Source organism: Hyperolius riggenbachi, chromosome 11, assembly GCF_040937935.1.
Source record: "Hyperolius riggenbachi isolate aHypRig1 chromosome 11, aHypRig1.pri, whole genome shotgun sequence".
NCBI lineage: Eukaryota > Metazoa > Chordata > Amphibia > Anura > Hyperoliidae > Hyperolius > Hyperolius riggenbachi.
This window is the reverse complement of record NC_090656.1, coordinates 208,142,895-208,162,161: the sequence shown is the minus strand read 5'-3', so window position 1 is coordinate 208,162,161 and position 19,267 is coordinate 208,142,895. Positions and strand designations below refer to the sequence as shown.

Sequence of the window (19,267 nt, the reverse complement as noted above, 5' to 3'; positions counted from 1 at the left end):
TTCACGGAAGCAGACAAAGGGTTAACATCCTGTGTTAACAAATTAGCAGAGGCTGTTGAGAATCCTGTGCTGACACATCTGAGAGATCAATTAATTGTGATTACTTGCAGCTGAGGGGGAATTAGACAGGCTCTTAAAGCAGTAGGATCAGCCAGGGAAAAAAAACACATATATAAGTAGATAAATACTTGATCTACTTACATAACATGTTTTATACTGTCCACGTTTTGATTTCAGTGAATGTTATATAGTAAATGACAAGAATTCTGTTCCTGGTGGGGGCCATGTCTTTTGCCCACAGTTAAGGCTAACTTGTGATGTCATTTCTGCCCTTTACTTTTTTTCTTGTCTCCTACAATCGCTGAGTCGCCTCAGCCTTGCTTGTAAACACAAGTGATTAGGGGATTAGGTTTCAGATAAGCAGCTGGCAGGGAAATAAAGGAAAGGGGAGGAATACATTATAGATAAAAATAACCCCCAGCATGCAATTCTTTGGCACCGACTACTAAAGCGCCAGTGCTCCTTAAGTATGTGATAACTCCAAATCATAACAGCAGAAAGTTTTGAATGCAGGATTAGCATCTTTATCACTTAATACACTCAGACCAGTTGCTGTTGAAATTTGATTTTTATGGTGACGATACCGCTTTAACTCTAAACACAAACAGGGTGGATTAATCTGTGTTTTTCTTGTGTTATGTGCATGAGTTCAGGTCCACTTTAATGGGGGCTTAGATGCTTTTACTTGCGTAGAAAGACATGCATGGCTATAATTACTAGGTAATTCCCAGTGAAGTTGATCCAGGGATTTTATCTGATTGCCGTTTGGGGACAGGAAGGAATTTTCTTTCCCTCTTTAAGCTAATTGGACCATGCCTTGTAAGGGTTTTTCGCCTTCCTCTGGATCAACAGGGATATATGAGGGTGTATGCTGGTGTTGTGCCTTATTTTCTAGTTGAACTTGATGGAAGTATGTCTTATTCCAACCTAAATACCTATGTAACCCGGTGTGCCCCAGAGAGTAACAGACTACGACGCTCTGATGTCCCTCTTAGAAGAAACACACATACAACAGTGGTACAATGCTGGACTGTGGCTGCAGTAATTGCTGGGAGGAGGTAAAGGAGGAAACTGCTCTGAGCTGGGTAATAAATACTGAATATTCTTCAGGAGGGTAAGGTCCACAGATCAGGCAAAGGGGGTGGGGCAGGGATACAGCAGGCAGTGGACCTTGTCACACGGTAGTAAAATTCATCAATGACATTCCATAATAGGAAGAACTGCTGCTCTGCCTGTATGTGACCAGTTCATGTGCATATCCATATACATATGGGCAGCACAGTGGCGTAGTGGTTAGCTCTCTCGCATTGCAGCACTGGGTCCCTGGTTCGCATCCCAGCCTGGTACTATCTGCACAGAGTTTGTATGTTCTCTCCATGTCTGTGTGGGTTTCCATCGGGCACTCCAGTTTCCTCCCACGTCCCAAAAACATACAGATAAGTTAATTGGCTTCCCCCTAAAATTGGCTGTATACTACAATACATATACTACAGGATTCATACTGTACATCAGTGTTTTCCCCAGGCTCTTTTAGCCGGGTGCTCCACCCGGCTAGTTTTGGTCAGCACCCGGCTGTCATCAGCTCACCTCCTCCTATGCTGTAAGCAGAGTTGCTCACAGAAGCACCGGCCCTGCATTCTCTTATCTCACCCCACCCGGCTACTTTTTCATGCCACCCAGCTACTTTTTCATGCCACCCGGCTGGAAAAAAATTCTGGGGAGAACACTGTACATAGATTTATGACTATAGTAGGGATTAGATTGTGAGCTCCTCTGAGGGACAGTTAGTGACAATATACACTGTACAGTGCTGCAGAAGATGTGAGTGCTATATAAATACTAAATAATTATAATACACAGACACATACACTACAGTGCATGTTTTCATCACTGGTAAATCACATTTTCCACACCCAAAAACATTGTGGCCAGCGGCATAATCCCGTTTCCTTCATTTTACCCGCTGTCACACCGCCACCCCTAAAGGTGCCTGTTAATGGTACAATATTTTCCTCAGTAAGTAAATGGAAAGTAATGATCAATTGTTCCCATAAACGGGTTCATAAGGGCACTTTCTCTCTTCAGATAGGATCGTAAAATCCAACATTCTGCATTTCAATAGACCATAGAATCATTTTACTTTAATTTCCTCCACAAACAGGGCTGCTTTCTGCCCAAATCGATCATAAAAATCTTAACATTAATCTGTTTTTAAGTCGGAACATTGTGTCATTTCTGCCCCCTGTACCTCCTCTGTGCCCTCCTGTGCCCCTAATGTCCACTATGTTTTCCTGTGCTTCCACTGTCCCCCCTCTGTATCACCTTTGTTCCCCTGTGCCTACAGTGTCCCCCTCTGTGCCACATCTGCCCTCCACACTGTGTCACCTCTGTCCCCCTGTTCATTCAGTGTCCCCCTCTGTGCCACATCTGCCCTCCCCACTGTGTCACATCTGTCCCCCTGTTCATTCAGCGTCCCTCTCTGTGTCACATCTGCCCTCCACACTGTGTCACCTCTGTCCTCCTGTTCATTCAGTGTCCCCCTCTGTGCCACATCTGCCCTCCCAACTGTGTCACCTCTGTCCCCCTGTTCATTCAGAGTCCCCCTCTGTGCCACATCTGCCCTCCCCACTGTGTCACCTCTGTCCCCCTGTTCATTCAGTGTCCCCCCTCTGTGCCACATCTGCCCTCCCCACTGTGTTACCTCTGTCCCCCTGTGCCTCCAGTGTCCCCCTCTGTGCCACATCTGCCCTCCCCACTGTGTCACCTCTGTCCCCTTGTTCATTCAGTGTCCTCCTCTGTGCCACATCTGCCCTCTCCACCTTGTCACCTCTGTCCCCCTGTTCATTCAGTGTCCCCCTCTGTGCCACATCTGCCCTTCCCACTGTGTCACCTCTGCCCCGTTCATTCAGTGTCCCCCTCCGTGCCACATCTGCCCTCCCCACTGTGTCACCTCTGTCCCCTGTTCATCCAGTGTCTCCCTCTGTGCCACATCTGCCCTCCCCACTGTGTCACCTCTGTCCCCCGTGCCGCCAGTGTCCCCCTCTGTGCCACATCTACCCTCCCCACTGTGTACCCTCTGTCCCCCTGTTCATTCAGTGTCCCCCTCTATGCCACTTCTGCCCTCCCCACTGTGTTACCTCTGTCCCCCTGGTTATTCAGTGTCCCCCTCTGTGCCACATCTGCCCTCCCCACTGTGTCACCTCTGTCCCCCTGTTCATTCAGTGTTCCCCTCTGTGCCACATCTGCCCTCCCCACTGTGTCACCTCTGTCCCCAGTTCATTCAGTGTCCCCTTCTGTGCCACATCTGCCCCCCTGTTAATTCAGTGTCCTCCTCTGTGCCACGTCTGCCCTCCCCACTGTGTCACCTCTGTCCCCCTGTGCCTCCAGTGTCCCCCTCTGTGCCACATCTGCCCTCCCCACTGTGTCACCTCTGTCCCCTGTTCATTCAGAGTCCTCCTCTGTGCCACATCTGCTCTCTCCACCTTGTCACCTCTGTCCCCTGTTCATTCAGTGTCCCTCTCCGTGCCACATCTGCCCTCCCCACTGTGTCACCTCTGTCCCCTGTTCATTCAGTGTCCCCCTCTGTGCCACATCTGCCCTCCCCACTGTGTCACCTCTGTCCCCCTGTGCCGCCAGTGTCCCCCTCTGTGCCACATCTGCCCTCCCCACTGTGTCACTTCTGTCCCCTGTTCATTCAGTGTCCCCCTCTGTGCCACATCTGCCCTCCCCACTGTGTCACCTCTGTCCCCTGTTCATTCAGTGTCCCCCTCCGTGCCACATCTGCCCTCCCCACTGTGTCACCTCTGTCCCCTGTTCATTCAGTGTCCCCCTCTGTGCCACATCTACCCTCCCCACTGTGTCACCTCTGTCCCCTGTTCATTCAGTGTCCCCCTCCGTGCCACATCTGCCCTCGCCACTGTGTCACCTCTGTCCCCTGTTCATTCAGTGTCCCCCTCTGTGCCACATCTGCCCTCACCACTGTGTCACCTCTGTCCCCCTGTGCCGCCAGTGTCCCCCTCTGTGCCACATCTACCCTCCCCACTGTGTCACCTCTGACCCCTGTTCATTCAGAGTCCTCCTCTGTGCCACATCTGCCCTCCCCACTGTGTCACCTCTGTCCCCCTGTTCATTCAGTGTCCCCCTCTGTGCCACATCTACCCTCCCCACTGTGTCACCTCTGTCCCCTGTGAATTCAGAGTCCTCCTCTGTGCCACATCTGCCCTCCCCACTGTGTCACCTCTGTCCCCTGTTCATTCAGTGTCTCCCTCTGTGCCACATCTGCCCTCCCCACTGTGTCACCTCTGTCCCCTGTTCATTCAGTGTCCCCCTCTGTGCCACATCTGCCCTCCCCACTGTGTCACCTCTGTCACCTGTTCATTCAGTGTCCCCCTCTGTGCCACATCTGCCCTCCCCACTGTGTCACCTCTGTCCCCTGTTCATTCAGTGTCTCCCTCTGTGCCACATCTGCCCTCCCCACTGTGTTACCTCTGTCCCCCTGTGCCTCCAGTGTCCCCCTCTGTGCCACATCTGCCCTCCCCACTGTGTCACCTCTGTCCCCTGTTCATTCAGTGTCTCCCTCTGTGCCACATCTGCCCTCCCCACTGTGTCACCTCTGTCCCCTGTTCATTCAGTGTCTCCCTCTGTGCCACATCTGCCCTCCCCACTGTGTCACCTCTGTCCCCCTGTGCCGCCAGTGTCCCCCTCTGTGCCACATCTGCCCTCCCAACTGTGTCACCTCTGTCCCCCTGTTCATTCAGGGCCCTTTCACACCAGAGGACTTTTTCGGCGTTTTAATGCCACAGTCGAAGTTGGCGTTTTCTAAGGTAAAATGAAAGTCCATAGACTTTCATTTTACCTTTCACATCTAACTCGGCGTTTTGGAGCGTTGCGTTTCAACGCTCCCAGGAGCTTTTTCAGGGCTGTTTACAGCCGAAGTTGGCTGTTGGCGTTTCAATGATAGTCAATGGAAAACGCCAACTTCAGCGTTTTCAAAGCGTTTTACAGCTGACTTGTTCACTTATTTTTATAGAAAAAAAGGACGTTTTCATATGAGCTGTAAAATGCTTTGAAAACGCTATGTATTGGCATTAAGCAAAAGGCTGACTTTCAGCCTTTTCTACCGCAGCCTCTAGTGTGAAAGAGCCCTCAGAGTCCTCCTCTGTGCCACATCTGCCCTCCCCACTGTGTTACCCCTGTCCCCCTGTTCATTCAGTGTCCCCCTCTGTGCCACATCTACCCTCCCCACTGTGTCACCTCTGTCCCCCTGTGCCTCCAGTGTCCCCCTCTGTGCCACATCTGCCCTCCCCACTGTGTCACCTCTGCCCCCCTGTTCATTCAGTGTCCTCCTCTGTGCCACATCTGCCGTCCCTACTGTGTCACCTCTGTCCCCCTGTGCCTCCAGTGTCCCCCTCTGTGCCACATCTGCCGTCCCTACTGTGTCACCTCTGTCCCCCTGTGCCTCCAGTGTCCCCCTCTGTGCCACATCTGCCCTCCCCACTGTGTCACCTCTGTCCCCTGTTCTTTCAGTGTCCCCTTCCGTGCCACATCTGCCCTCCCCACTGTGTCACCTCTGCCCCCTGTTCATTCAGTGTCCCCCTCTGTGCCACATCTGCCCTCCCCACTGTGTCACCTCTGTCCCCCTGTGCCGCCAGTGTCCCCCTCTGTGCCACATCTGCCCTCCCCACTGTGTCACCTCTGTCCTCCTGTGCCGCCAGTGTCCGCCTCTGTGCCACATCTGCCCTCCCCACTGTGTCACCTCTGTCCCCTGTTCATTCAGTGTCCCCCTCCGTGCCACATCTGCCCTCCCCACTGTGTCACCTCTGTCCCCTGTTCATTCAGTGTCCCCCTCCGTGCCACATCTGCCCTCCCCACTGTGTCACCTCTGTCCCCTGTTCATTCAGTGTCCCCCTCTGTGCCACATCTGCCCTCCCCACTGTGTCACCTCTGTCCCCCTGTGCCGCCAGTGTCCCCCTCCGTGCCACATCTGCCCTCCCCACTGTGTCACCTCTGTCCCCTGTTCATTCAGTGTCCCCCTCTGTGCCACATCTGCCCTCCCCACTGTGTCACCTCTGTCCCCTGTTCATTCAGTGTCCCCCTCTGTGCCACATCTGCCCTCCCCACTGTGTCACCTCTGTCCCCTGTTCATTCAGTGTCCCCCTCCGTGCCACATCTGCCCTCCCCACTGTGTCACCTCTGTCCCCTGTTCATTCAGTGTCCCCCTCCGTGCCACATCTGCCCTCCCCACTGTGTCACCTCTGTCCCCTGTTCATTCAGTGTCCCCCTCTGTGCCACATCTGCCCTCCCCACTGTGTCACCTCTGTCCCCCTGTGCCGCCAGTGTCCCCCTCCGTGCCACATCTGCCCTCCCCACTGTGTCACCTCTGTCCCCTGTTCATTCAGTGTCCCCCTCTGTGCCACATCTGCCCTCCCCACTGTGTCACCTCTGTCCCCCTGTGCCGCCAGTGTCCCCCTCTGTGCCACATCTGCCCTCCCCACTGTGTCACCTCTGTCCCCTGTTCATTCAGTGTCCCCCTCTGTGCCACATCTGCCCTCCCCACTGTGTCACCTCTGTTCCCCTGTGCCTACAGTGTCCCCCTCTGTGCCACATCTGCCCTCCCCACTGTGTCACCTCTGTCCCCTGTTCATTCAGTGTCCCCCTCTGTGCCACATCTGCCCTCCCCACTGTGTCACCTCTGTCCCCCTGTGCCGCCAGTGTCCCCCTCCGTGCCACATCTGCCCTCCCCACTGTGTCACCTCTGTCCCCCTGTGCCGCCAGTGTCCCCCTCTGTGCCACATCTGCTCTCCCCACTGTGTCACCTCTGTCCCCCTGTGCCGCCAGTGTCCCCCTCTGTGCCACATCTGCCCTCCCCACTGTGTCACCTCTGTCCCCCTGTTCATTCAGTGTTCCCCTCTGTGCCACATCTGCCCTCCCCACTGTGTCACCTCTGTCCCCTGTTCATTTAGTGTCCCCCTCTGTGCCACATCTGCCCTCCCCACTGTGTCACCTCTGTCCCCCTGTGCCGCCAGTGTCCCCCTCTGTGCCACATCTGCTCTCCCCACTGTGTCACCTCTGTCCCCCTGTGCCGCCAGTGTCCGCCTCTGTGCCACATCTGCCCTCCCCACTGTGTCACCTCTGTCCCCTGTTCATTCAGTGTCCCCCTCCGTGCCACATCTGCCCTCGCCACTGTGTCACCTCTGTCCCCTGTTCATTCAGTGTCCCCCTCTGTGCCACATCTGCCCTCACCACTGTGTCACCTCTGTCCCCCTGTGCCGCCAGTGTCCCCCTCTGTGCCACATCTACCCTCCCCACTGTGTCACCTCTGTCCCCTGTTCATTCAGAGTCCTCCTCTGTGCCACATCTGCCCTCCCCACTGTGTCACCTCTATCCCCCTGGTTATTCAGTGTCCTCCTCTGTGCCACATCTGCCCTCCCCACTGTGTCACCTCTATCCCCCTGGTTATTCAGTGTCCCCCTCTGTGCCACATCTGCCCTCCCCACTGTGTCACCTCTGTCACCTGTTCATTCAAAGTCCCCCTCTGTGCCACATCTGTCCTCCTCACGTTCACTCAGCGTCCCCCTCTGTACCACATCTGCCCTCCCCACTGTGTCACCTCTATTCCCCTGTTCATTCAGCGTCCCCCTCTGTACCACATCTGCCCTCCCCACTGTGTCACCTGTTCATTCAGAGTCCCCCTCTGTGCCACATCTGCCCTCCCCACTGTGTCACCTCTGTCCCCCTGGTTATTCAGTGCCCCCCTCTGTACCACCTCTCCTCTCCCCTCTTCTGCCACAGTTTGTGCCTACTTCAGTCCTAGTGATGATCATGTGTTAATTCTGCAGAACTCAGAACTCAACATACAGTATAGTATAGTATAGTGTAGCACAGCATTACACTGTGGGAGGGGTTTCAGCACAATATCAGCCATACAGATGTTTCTGATGATCTGTTTAAGAAAAGGTAAAGATTTCTTGTGGGGAAGGGGGCATCGGCTACTGATTGGGTCGAAGCTCAACCCTTGGTTAAAGCTACTCTTTATGGGAACTTCTGCAGCAGAGTTGGGAAGAACTTCCTGAAGAATATATGATTTCCATTGTAAAAAAAAAATGCGCATTCACAGTGGGATGTTATAGGCCTGCGTTTAAAGAGACACTGAAGCGAAAAAAAAAATATGATATAGTGAATTGGTTGTGTACTATGAATAATTACTAGAAGTTTAGCAGCAAAGAAAATATTCTCATATTTTTATTTTCAGGTATATAGTGTGTTTTCTAACATTGCATCATTCTATAATATGTGCAGATTACACAACACTCAGCATTCATAATTATTATTTCAGAGCAGTCTGTGAACTAATGACCTCTCCTCTGCCAGAGGAAAAGACATTTGTTTACTTACAGTTGAGATAATAAAAGTCAGATAACAGCCCTCTCCAGGACTTTGAAAGTCGCAGAGCTTAATGGCTTTTTTTGCATAGAGATAACAACTGGAGTTTCTTAACTCTTCCTGTACTGTAAACAATTAGACTGATGTATCTGATCTTAATGTTTTATTTCTTAGCTGTACTACACATACAAATCATAATTTTTTTTTCTCTTCAGTGTCTCTTTAATAGTCATTATAACGCAGGGTTATACAGAACCTACAGAATATGGAAGGCAAGTGGATACACATATAGAGTATGGAGGTAGAATATATATATATATATATATATATATATATATATATATATATATATATATATATATATAAACCTCCCAACTTTTTGAGATGAGAAAGAGGGACACGTAAGCCACGCCCCTGTCACACCTCTGATCACGCGCCCGGCACAACCCTAGTCACGCATACCATAAACATTTGATAAGAAAAATATGTAGTTTTATCATTCAAACCACACTGGTTATTTCTATCCTGATTCATTTTCTTTCATATTAACATTTTAAAATTAGTAATATATCAATTTAAAGCATGGGAATAAAGTTTAGAGTCAAACACATTTTGTAGTAGAGAAATATATATATTTACATAGAAAGAGGGACAAATGAGGAGGAAAGGGGGACAGGGCTCCCAAAGAGGGACAGTTCGGAGCTATGATGGAGGGATGATAGGTATGTGGTATATACAGGGTACAGAGCTATGTATGGTCCATACAGAGCAGGCAGGATAGTATAGTTGTAGTTGTGCATGGAATACACAGGCAGGTAGGAGAAGTCACCACACTGATGATGGGAAAGTAACGGGAAGAGGTTGCATTGCACGATATGATCGGACGCACCCTGTGGCGGAAGTCCCGAGCGATCCTCCTCTCCATAGCGGTGTGCGACCTGCTGCTGCCGGTGAGACCGGAGGGGATGCAAGCTGATTGGCTGCAGCTGGGTGTCAGCTGCACGTCTATTGGCTGCCAGTGTCGCTTCGGTCACCAAGGCGCTCATTAATATTCATGAACACCATTTCAGCACCTTCAATGTGCCTTGACTGTAGCTCCACCCCAATATCCTATTCAGTACCGCCCACCTCCAGCCTCACTATTTACTTCACGCCTCCAACCCCGCCCACCCGGCGTTCGAGTACCAATCGAACGGCGGTTGCACCTGACGCTCTGACCACGCCTCTTGCTGGAATAGGAGTAAGCATGGCATCTGCTGGGTCTCTGGTATGTGTCTATGTGACCATCTCTGCTGCTCCCTCTGTGTGTGAGGAGAGGGAGGGGCACGCACAGATCGATTCATAAATCTCCCTGTATATCAATCTTTTCAAAATCCGGTATTAGATATATATACAGCTGTGTGATGGCACTTTGGTAACTTAGAATGCTGCCAACCTGGTGATTAGATTTTGGGTTCCTTAATTGAGGGACAGTGAGTGACATGTTTATGTACTCGACTTAAGGTGGCTATATACATCTAGCAACATGGCGACCAATCGACCATCCGATACGATAATTATTATTCATTCGTATTGGATGAAAATCACTACACCGCCCAGTGCATGCCCTACATTTGTTGCATGTATCGTGGTTGATCAAGTGTGCGGCAGTAACGGCAATCTATATCGGGGAAAACGCGACGAAACACCCGACACTGATCCCCCCTAATGTCAGATATGCCCGGTGCACTATACTTCACCTGTCCATGTCCGCCACTGGCTCCAGGCTCTGTCCATATACGTACCGCATGCGGTTGCCAGCGTCCACGTGGGCGCGTGTGATGTCACACACATGTCCGCGTTACTCCGGCAACCACATGGGGCACGTGTATGGGCGGAGGCAGCAGCGGACACAGACAGGTATGGGGGGGCACATTTGACATTAGGGGGACAGCGTTGGGCAGGCGAGGCGGCGGATGGGGCGTCATAAGTCTGATTCCTGATTGATTTCAGGATGAAATTGATCGGGAATCGGCTTGCGGTACCTAAGAAGCCGACAGATCTCTCTCTAATCAGATTTGATATGAGAGAGATTTGTCTCTTGGTCGAATCTGCCCATCATCGCTAGATGTATGGCTACCTTAACTCCTGCTGAAAATGTTGTGGTATACTAATGAGTCTTCTGAGCTAAAATAGTCCCCATTACCTCATAACACATTCTAATTTCATCATCATATACTCTCATTACTTTATTTAAGAGGAACTCCAGTGAAAATAATGTAATTAAAAAGTGCTTCATTTTCACAATAATTATGTATAAATGATTTAGTCAGTGTTTGTCCATTGTAAAATCTTTCCTCTCCCTGATTTACATTCTGACATTTATCACATGGTGATATTTTTACTGCTGGCAGGCGATGTCACTGGAAGTAGATGCTGCTTGCTTTTTTGGCAGTTGGAAACAGCTGTAAACAGCTATTTCCCACAATGCAACAAGGTTCACAGACAGGAAACTGCCAGGACTATGGTCCTCACATTTTCCTGTAGGAGGGGTTTAACCACAATATCAGCCATACAGAGCCCCCTGATGATCCGTTTGTGAAAAGGTAAAGATTTCTCATGGGAAAGGGGGTATCAGCTATTCAGCTACTGATTGGGATGAAGTTCAATTCTTGGTCACGGTTTCTCTTTAAATACCTCTTTACTCCAAATTTACTTAGAATACCTCATATAACCTTATAATACCTCCTTAAGTTTTATAAAATACTCCCATTAACTAAAATTGATGCATAATGCATTCAAATTTGCTTATATTTTCGCAAGTTAAATCACGTTTTATTGATCGTTAAAGACATGAAAATACAAAAATGTGTAGTGCAAGTATAATCTGTGCAATGCACAACAGTATACACATGGAGCAAAAATGAGAACAGACAATAATGTTCCTCATCAATGGTCTGAACATCATTTGACCTCTCATATAACCATATATATCAGTGGGGGAGGGTATACTTGCCATCAATACTCAACCCCTTTCTGGTAGAATAGCCATGTGAGTGGCAGTAACGAGACTTGAGAAAGTTCAGAGTCCTTATTTAGAAGACTCGCTCATATTTTCTCATACATATCCCCTTTACCACATATTACCTCGTAATATACTCACTTCCACACAGGGCCAGATTTCCAATTGTGCACTGTAGGCTTGTGCCTACAGGCGACACGTTAGCTAGAGGCTCAATGGCTGCCCAAAGTGCCCTCTTCTCTCCCTCCCTCCACTCATTTGCACCCCCAGAGTCCTCTGCATGGTTACAGCAGAGTCTGTGATGCGCCGGTACTTGCTGGCATGTCACGGGCAGAGTGACGCTGCTGTAACCATGGAGAGGATGCTGGGGGTGCGCTGCTTAAGAGAGACGTCAGCGCTGGAATGCATGGAGCGGTTGAGTGTCCTCTCGTATGCTAATCTGCTCACCACTCTGCAGAAATATGCCTGGTATGAATGGAGGGAAGGAGAGTAGTGGGCAGTGAGCTGCCCACCTCTCACTAACTGACTGCCAAATTGGAGAGAGCTGCCCAACACTGGGGGCTACCTAATATAGGACACATCTGGCTACCTATGGGGGGGATACCTAATATTGCACACATGGGGGCTACCTAATATAGGACACATCTGGCTACCTATGGGGGGGGGGGATACCTAATATGGCACACATGGGGGCTACCTAATATAGTCAATCGTACAATCCACATAGGACTCGACCCTCCATGGATGATTCAACTGGTATTTATTGCATTCATTAGCGGTGATATAGCACACTGAAAGCACAACGTTTCGGGCAGAGGCCCTTTCTCAAGAGCACTTGAGAAAGGGCCTCTGCCCGAAACGTTGTGCTTTCAGTGTGCTATATCACCGCTAATGAATGCAATAAATACCAGTTGAATCATCCATGGAGGGTCGAGTCCTATGTGGATTGTACGATTGATTGGAACTTTTACGAGGGGTTTGATGGACCTCTTACCGCACTGGACTCCCCACAACAATTGAAATAGCTCTGTGGCCGGCAGGTACTATTGCACAGTGTATTGGCTACCTAATATAGGACACATCTGGCTACCTATGGGGGGGGGGGGATACCTAATATAGCACACATGGGGGCTATCTAATATGAGGCACATTTGACTACCCATGTTGAGGGGCTTCTTAATATGGGGCACATCTGACTACATATATGGGGGGGGGGGCTACCTAATATGGGGCATGTCTGGTTACCTATATAAGGGAGCTACCTAATATGGGGCTTGTCTGGCTACCTATATTGGGGGGGGGGGGGGTACCTAATTTGGGGCAGGTCTGGCTACCTATATAGGGGAGTACCTAAATAGGGCACACCTGGCTACCTATATGGGGGGCTACCTTATATAGGGCACATCTGGCTACTTATATAGGAAAGGGCTACCTATACTCAGGGACACCGATACTGAGGGGAAACCTTTAGCTACATATACTAGGGGGAGAGGGGCACCTCTAGCTCCCTAATACTTGGGTTCTGCCACTAGAAGTGACTGATTACTGCCTTTCTGCCACTAGAATCCACGGATCACTGCCTGCCTGCCACTTTTATAGACCGATCGCTAACAGCCGCCATTAGAATAGCTGATTAATTAAGGTAAGTCAGGTAAGTAGTTATGAGTAGGGATGGGCATTCACAAACATGTCACTCGCTGCCAGCTGCTTTGACCTTCAGGGCATCTCTGCAACCACAATTTATTTTAAAAATTTGTACAAAGTGTACAAAAACCTGGACAGTGGCATAGTGGAGGGGAATCAATGGCAAAACGCTCCGCAAAAAATACGTATTTCACGCAAACACTTTTTAAACTTTTTTTAAAGGGATCAAAAGCTGCATTTAGCTAAGCCCCCTCCCCTATACATGCTAGAATAATCCAATTTGAATGGTATGTTAAGAAAAACTTTGGGAACAGGAGGAAAAAAATTTCAAAAAGACTGTAGAAGTTTTTGAGAAAATCAGTTTTGAATACTTCAAAGCAAAAATATGTTTTTAAGTCATCAAAATGACATTCTGCAGCAGAATTCAGAATAGCATTGCTCTTGGGGAGGGACTTACTATAATAAGCATAGCAGTTCCAGGGCTGGAAATGGGCTTGACGTGCGGCGTGCTGTTTATGGGTCATTGGGCCAGGGATTGATGCGTGTGGCGTTCTCCGTTGTTCATCGGGTATAGTGAAAATATGGCGTGGTTTCCAAAGATACAGTCATGGGAGTAACAAAAGGTCATTATTTATGGTTAATTAAGATCATTAAAGGACTTTTTCATGATTGCATTTTTATTTAATTTTAAGCCTTTGTGGAAATGCTCAGACTGTGGGAAATATTTTGGCGATGAAGGAAACCATGTCAAATATTTGAGAAACTCACACTTGTGAGAAACCACATTCATGTGCTGAGTGTGGGAAATGTTTTGTACAGAAATCACAGCTTGTCAGACATGGAAGATCTCACACTGGTGAAAAGCCCTATTCGTGTGGGAAAAGTTTTGTTCATAAATTACTTCTTGTCAGGACTGGAAAATCTCACACCGGTGAGAATCCCTATTCATGGGCTATATGGGGGAAATTTTTTGCACATAAATCCCAAATTGTTACATATGAGAGATCTCACACTGAAGGAAATTTGGAAATTTGGTTTGCTTTCAATCTACAAGATTAATGATTCAAAATCTGAGGATTTGCTCTATTATATATCACCCTTGGGAATGACTTCCTTAAAGAGAACCCGAGGTGTGTTTAAAGAATGTTATCTGCATACAGAGGCTGGATCTGCCTATACAGCCCAGCCTCTGTTGCTATCCCAAACCCCACTAAGGTCCCCCTGCACTCTACAATCCCTCATAAATCACAGCCGTGCTGTGAGGCTGTGTTTACATCTGTAGTGTCAGTCTCAGCTGCTCCCCGCCTCCTGCATAGCTCCGGTCCCTGCCCCCATCCCTTCCCTCCAATCAGCAGGGAGGGAAGGGATGCAGGCGGGGACAGGAGTTCTGCAGGAGGCGGGGAGAGCAGCAGACTGACACTATAGAGATAAACACAGCCAGCTCTGACAAGCTGTTTGTCAGCAGCATGGCTGTGATTTATGAGGGATTGCAGAGTGCAGGGGGACCTTAGGGGGGTTTGGGATAGCAACAGAGGCTGGGCTGTAAAGGCAGATCCAGCCTCTGTATGCAGATAATATTCTTCAAACCCACCTCGGGTTCTCTTTAAAGGAAACCAGAGCTCTGTTAAATAAAAAGATATATACATACCTGGGGCTTCCTCCGGCCCCATCCGCTCGGATTGCTCCCATACCGCCGTCCTCAGTCTTCCCGCAGCTTCGGTATCGGGTTCCCGCACTTCCGGCAGATGGAGCCAGTGTTGCCTAAGAGAAGTGCGCCCTCTACGTATCTCTCCAGCAGCTGCTGGAGAGATACACAAAGAGCGCACTTCTCCTGGGTAGACTGGCTCCGACTGACGGCAGTGAGGGGACCCAGTACCGAAGCTGCGGGCAGCGGATGGGGCTGGAGGAAGCCCCAGGTGTGTATAAATCTTTTTATTTAACAGAGCTCTGGTACACTTTAAAGGATAGTTTTGCTTACAAGATACAACAGGATGCTTTAAAATATTTGAGCGTTCTCATTCCTAGGAATAGCTGTGATGTCATACAACTTAACATTCATCCTATGATTACCAAAATATGTGCTGATTTAGTTACCGTATTGAGATCATTTCATTGCGTTTAATAGCTCTTGAGTAATTCCTAGTGACAGGCTCTGGTTCCTCTTCAGAACAGTCTCCAACTACGGTACGTTACCCTATGAGAAACTACAGAAAATTGAAAAACTAGTAGTAGAAAAAACTAAAAAAAAAGTAGTAGAAGTGAAGAAGTAACCCCCGGAAGCTAGGTAAGCTAGTATTCCAGCTTACCAAGGGTTAACTTGCAACATGGCCCGGTGGGTGTGGGCCAACTTACACATCACCTCCCAAGCTGGCTATTGGCCACACAAGAACATGTGATGATGTGACATGCATTGGGCTAACTGAGCGTGCACCAGAAATACGTTCAAACCAAAATAGGATCTTCTGGTGCCTTGTACTCTGTTTCCAAGGATTTGTGTTATGGAACCAGGCAAGTTTATGTTCTGCCAGCCTGGATGTCTGTACATAGAGTGTCTTTATCTGCTCCATGGCCTTCCCTACAAGCAAGATGTTAATACTAAAACTCAGAACTACAGTATTTCTCTCTTAGAATGTCTCTTCAAAGGGGAACTCTATATCTACAGTAGAGTCTCCAACTAAACCATAGTTCTCGAAAGCAAATAGGGGATTCTATATCTGATCTAAAAGATCCCTTCTTACACAACGCAAATCTGCATTTCAGTTCATGCAATAACCCTGCATTATTTCATCACTTTTATGGTCTCCTAGTGGCACACAATGTGTTTGTTAGGGATTTCTCAGGTCTCCACAAGCGGTTGGGGGTGGGAGAATCAGTCATAGATTATAGCTGCATTATTGTAAGTGGCATAGATAGTCGATTGGTAGTGGTCCATGCATTACAAGTCGTATCCCATGCGATTCACCTTCAATAATCGATCTGACTGATGCCTCCATGCAAACATTGATTCAGTGTCATTAAAATGATATTTAAATAGTAGCCAATTCCTGTGCGATCGCCTGATCCCTTCCATCCTGCTGCATCGACTAAGTTGGTCGATTCAACATGATATTGGCCACTTTTCTTCTATTGGGCATACTGGAACGCACTCGATTCTCTCTCGATTTGAGAAAATTATCGAATGAAATGGTCAATCGTACAGCCAAATTGCTAGATGTATGGCCACCTCAAAGGGAATCTGTAATAAAAAAGGTTCCCCTGGGGGGTACTTACCTCGGGAGAGAGAAGCTTCTGCATCTTAATGAGGCTTCCCCCTTCCTCTGGTGTATCCCCGTTCCAGCTCTGGCTCCCTCGATCTGCCGCAGGTGGCAATATTTACCTTTGGGATGCAGCGCAGGCGCAGTACCATCTTCCCCCTCGGGTTCTGGCAAAAACAGCTAAGCCTGATTGGGTCCACCCTACTGCGCAGGTGTCTGTAGAGCAGACCCAATGGGGCTTGTAAATTTCTGTTGGAGCACAAGAGGGAAGATGGTATTGCACCAGCGATGGATCCCTAAGGTAAATATTGCCACATGCTGCAGGCGCTAGCGTGCCTGCGCACATCTGCCAACAAGCTTGCCTGGGGATTTTTGGGGGAAGCCAGCCCTGGGTCTGGGCTACACAGAAGGATAGAGGAAGCTGCACTGGGATCCAGAGCCCCCCCCCCTCCCCTCCCAAGGTAAGTACCCCCCCAGTAAAAAGCCCTCTGTTTGGCTTTGTTACAACCAAACAGAGGACTGCTCTCTTATATGCTCTAAGCTTCCTATGCTTCCTCTACAGCAGGGGTGTCAAACTCCAATACAAAGTGGGACAAAACTGAACAACGGGGCCAATCTTGAAGTCTACTGGCCACCCTCCTCCCTTATAAAGTTACATGGTGTCTAATGGTCCCCCTCCAACCCCTATACAGAACCCTAGTGTTTAGTGCTTTCCCCTACCTCCCATATGGCTTCCCTGGTGATCTAGAGCTTCAACTCCAATATATAGCTTCCCTGGTGGTCTAGAGTAGGACAAACATAATGCAAAGTGGGGAAACCACTTGGGGGACAAATTAAATGGCTCTGAGGGCCAGATTTGAGTTTGACGTATATGTTCTACAGTGAGGTCAACCCATCCCAGTAATCTGCAAACTTGGCTTTCCAACTGTTAAGGAACTACACGTCCCACAATGCATTTGCCTTTATGAATCATGACTGTGGCTGTCAGACTCCTGCAATGCACTGTGGGACTTGCAGTTCCTTAACAGCTAAAGAGTCAAGTTTGCAGATCACTGACCCATCCCATTTGTGAGGGGCGTGAACAGGTCTGTCAGGCAGTGGGAGGGGCGCCGGTCCAGGAGGCTGCACTGTGATGAGCACACTTGCGGTGTAGTTTAGATGGTAAATGGCGAACCCACATTTACTTCAGGATATTCAGGCTCGCAAAGGCGCAAAACCACAATGACAGAAGTTCTCTCATCACGTTCTCCAAACTAGTTATAATCGTGATCTGCTTATTACGATTACGCCAAATTTTGCTTTAATATTCGCAATTTCACCTATACGTAATTATGATTTGGACATTCGATTTTGTGTAATCCAATTGCAAATTTGTGTAATTTTCACATCGTTTTGTGCCGAATTTAGCGTTTCAAGAGACTCTGAAGTCTCTAAAAAATCTGTTTTTTATTACAAAATCCACTTTAACATAATAGTCCTATCTAAACCGCCGCATCCCAGCTGCTCTAATCTAACTAAATCCCCCCAAACTCGCCGGGGGGCAATCTGGGCAGCGCTTCCATGTGAGGCAGGGCTATGAGCCACAGCTCTGCTTCTCAGCGCGTCTGTCAGCGGCGGATCGCCGCCTCTCCTCCGTCCCTCTCAGTCTTCCTTCACTGAGAGGGGCGGGGGAGAGGCGGAGATCCGCCGCTGACAGACGCGTGTGAGGCAGGGCTGCAGCTCATAGCTCTGCCTCACACGGAAGCGCACAGGGCAGCAAAATCCACGACCAAGAAAGTCGTGGATTTTGCAGGGGGGAGTTAGGGGGGATTTAGATAGTTTACAGCCACAGAGATGCTGCGGTTTAGGTAGGGCTAATATGTTAAAGAGGATTTTGTTTTAAAAAAAATAATTTTTTAGAGACTTCAGAGTCTCTTTAAGAGCAAAACCCACATTGTCATTGTCACCAAAATGGTTATTTATGTTAATGAAAATAGTGGGAAACAAGTTAAAAAAAATAATGTTTCAGAAAGACCTTTTAGTTTTTGAGAAAATCGATTTTAAAATGCAAAGGAAAAATGGTATTTAAATTGTCATTTTTCTACGTTTAAAAAACATTTTTCCTTTGCATATTTAAAATCGATTTTCTCAAAAATTAAACTTTTTTTTTTGAATTTTGAATTTTTTTTACCTGTTCCCACTATTCTCCTTAAAGGGAACCAGAGAGGATTCAATATACATACCTGGGGCTTCCTCCAGCCCCATACGCACGGATCGCTCCCACGCCGCCGTCCTCCGCTGCCTGGATCCGCCGCCACCGGGTCCCGTCATTGCCGCGAGTCGGCAAGTCGGCCGGCGGACGCGGCCAATTCTCCGCATTACAGGGTGCTCTCTCTCCATACAGATACGCATGTGGCTGCTTACTGCGCTGCCGCATGCGTACATGTATGGAGGGAGCCCCTGTGATGCGGACAATTGGCCGCGTCCGCCGGAAGTGACGGGCCCGGTACCGGCGGATCCAGGAAGCTGAGGACGGCGGCGTGGGAGCGATTCAGGCTTATGGAGCTGGAAGAAGCCCCAGGTATGTATAAAATCATTTTCTTTTTTCAACCCCCCGTTCCTCTCTGGTTCCCTTTAACATATATAGCAATTGTGGTGACCACGGCATGTATGGGGGTCTTTGCTATTAATCAATAAAGTAGGCACACAATGATGTGAAAATTATGTGAAATTGCAAAATTATTGTCCCTGATTATGTTTACAAACAAAATTAATTACGATTTTCCTGAAATTTTGCATTACGATTTTGCCTCGTATTTGCGAATAAGGATATGAAATTACGATTATGTGAAATTTGCGCCCATCACTTCTCTACTAGAAGCTGTTAATGGAATGCCCGCTGCTGGGATCTCTGAAAGATATAAGAAGCTGGCATGAGATTCTATAC

The 19,267-nt window shown here is 48.6% G+C and overlaps 2 protein-coding genes across 4 annotated transcripts in view; one reads left to right on the top strand and one right to left on the bottom strand.

The window, feature by feature from the left end:
• The window catches only part of USH1C (USH1 protein network component harmonin), a 123,951-nt gene extending 114,426 nt beyond the window's left edge, over positions 1–9,525 (bottom strand). Inside the window, exon 1 of one of the 3 annotated variants that reach the window (XM_068260348.1) lies at positions 9,332–9,525. In XM_068260348.1, the coding sequence (XP_068116449.1) occupies positions 9,332–9,367 (36 nt within the window). In that variant the 5' untranslated portion in view covers positions 9,368–9,525. The remainder of the gene's footprint in view (positions 1–9,331) is intronic. The other 2 variants (XM_068260346.1, XM_068260347.1) reach the window with 2 other exon arrangements.
• Positions 9,526–19,212: 9,687 nt separating this feature from the next.
• Positions 19,213–19,267, top strand: part of LOC137537950 (mucin-2-like) — a 343,213-nt gene continuing 343,158 nt past the window's right edge. Inside the window, exon 1 of the mRNA XM_068259877.1 lies at positions 19,213–19,251. Within this exon, the coding sequence (XP_068115978.1) occupies positions 19,213–19,251 (39 nt within the window). The remainder of the gene's footprint in view (positions 19,252–19,267) is intronic.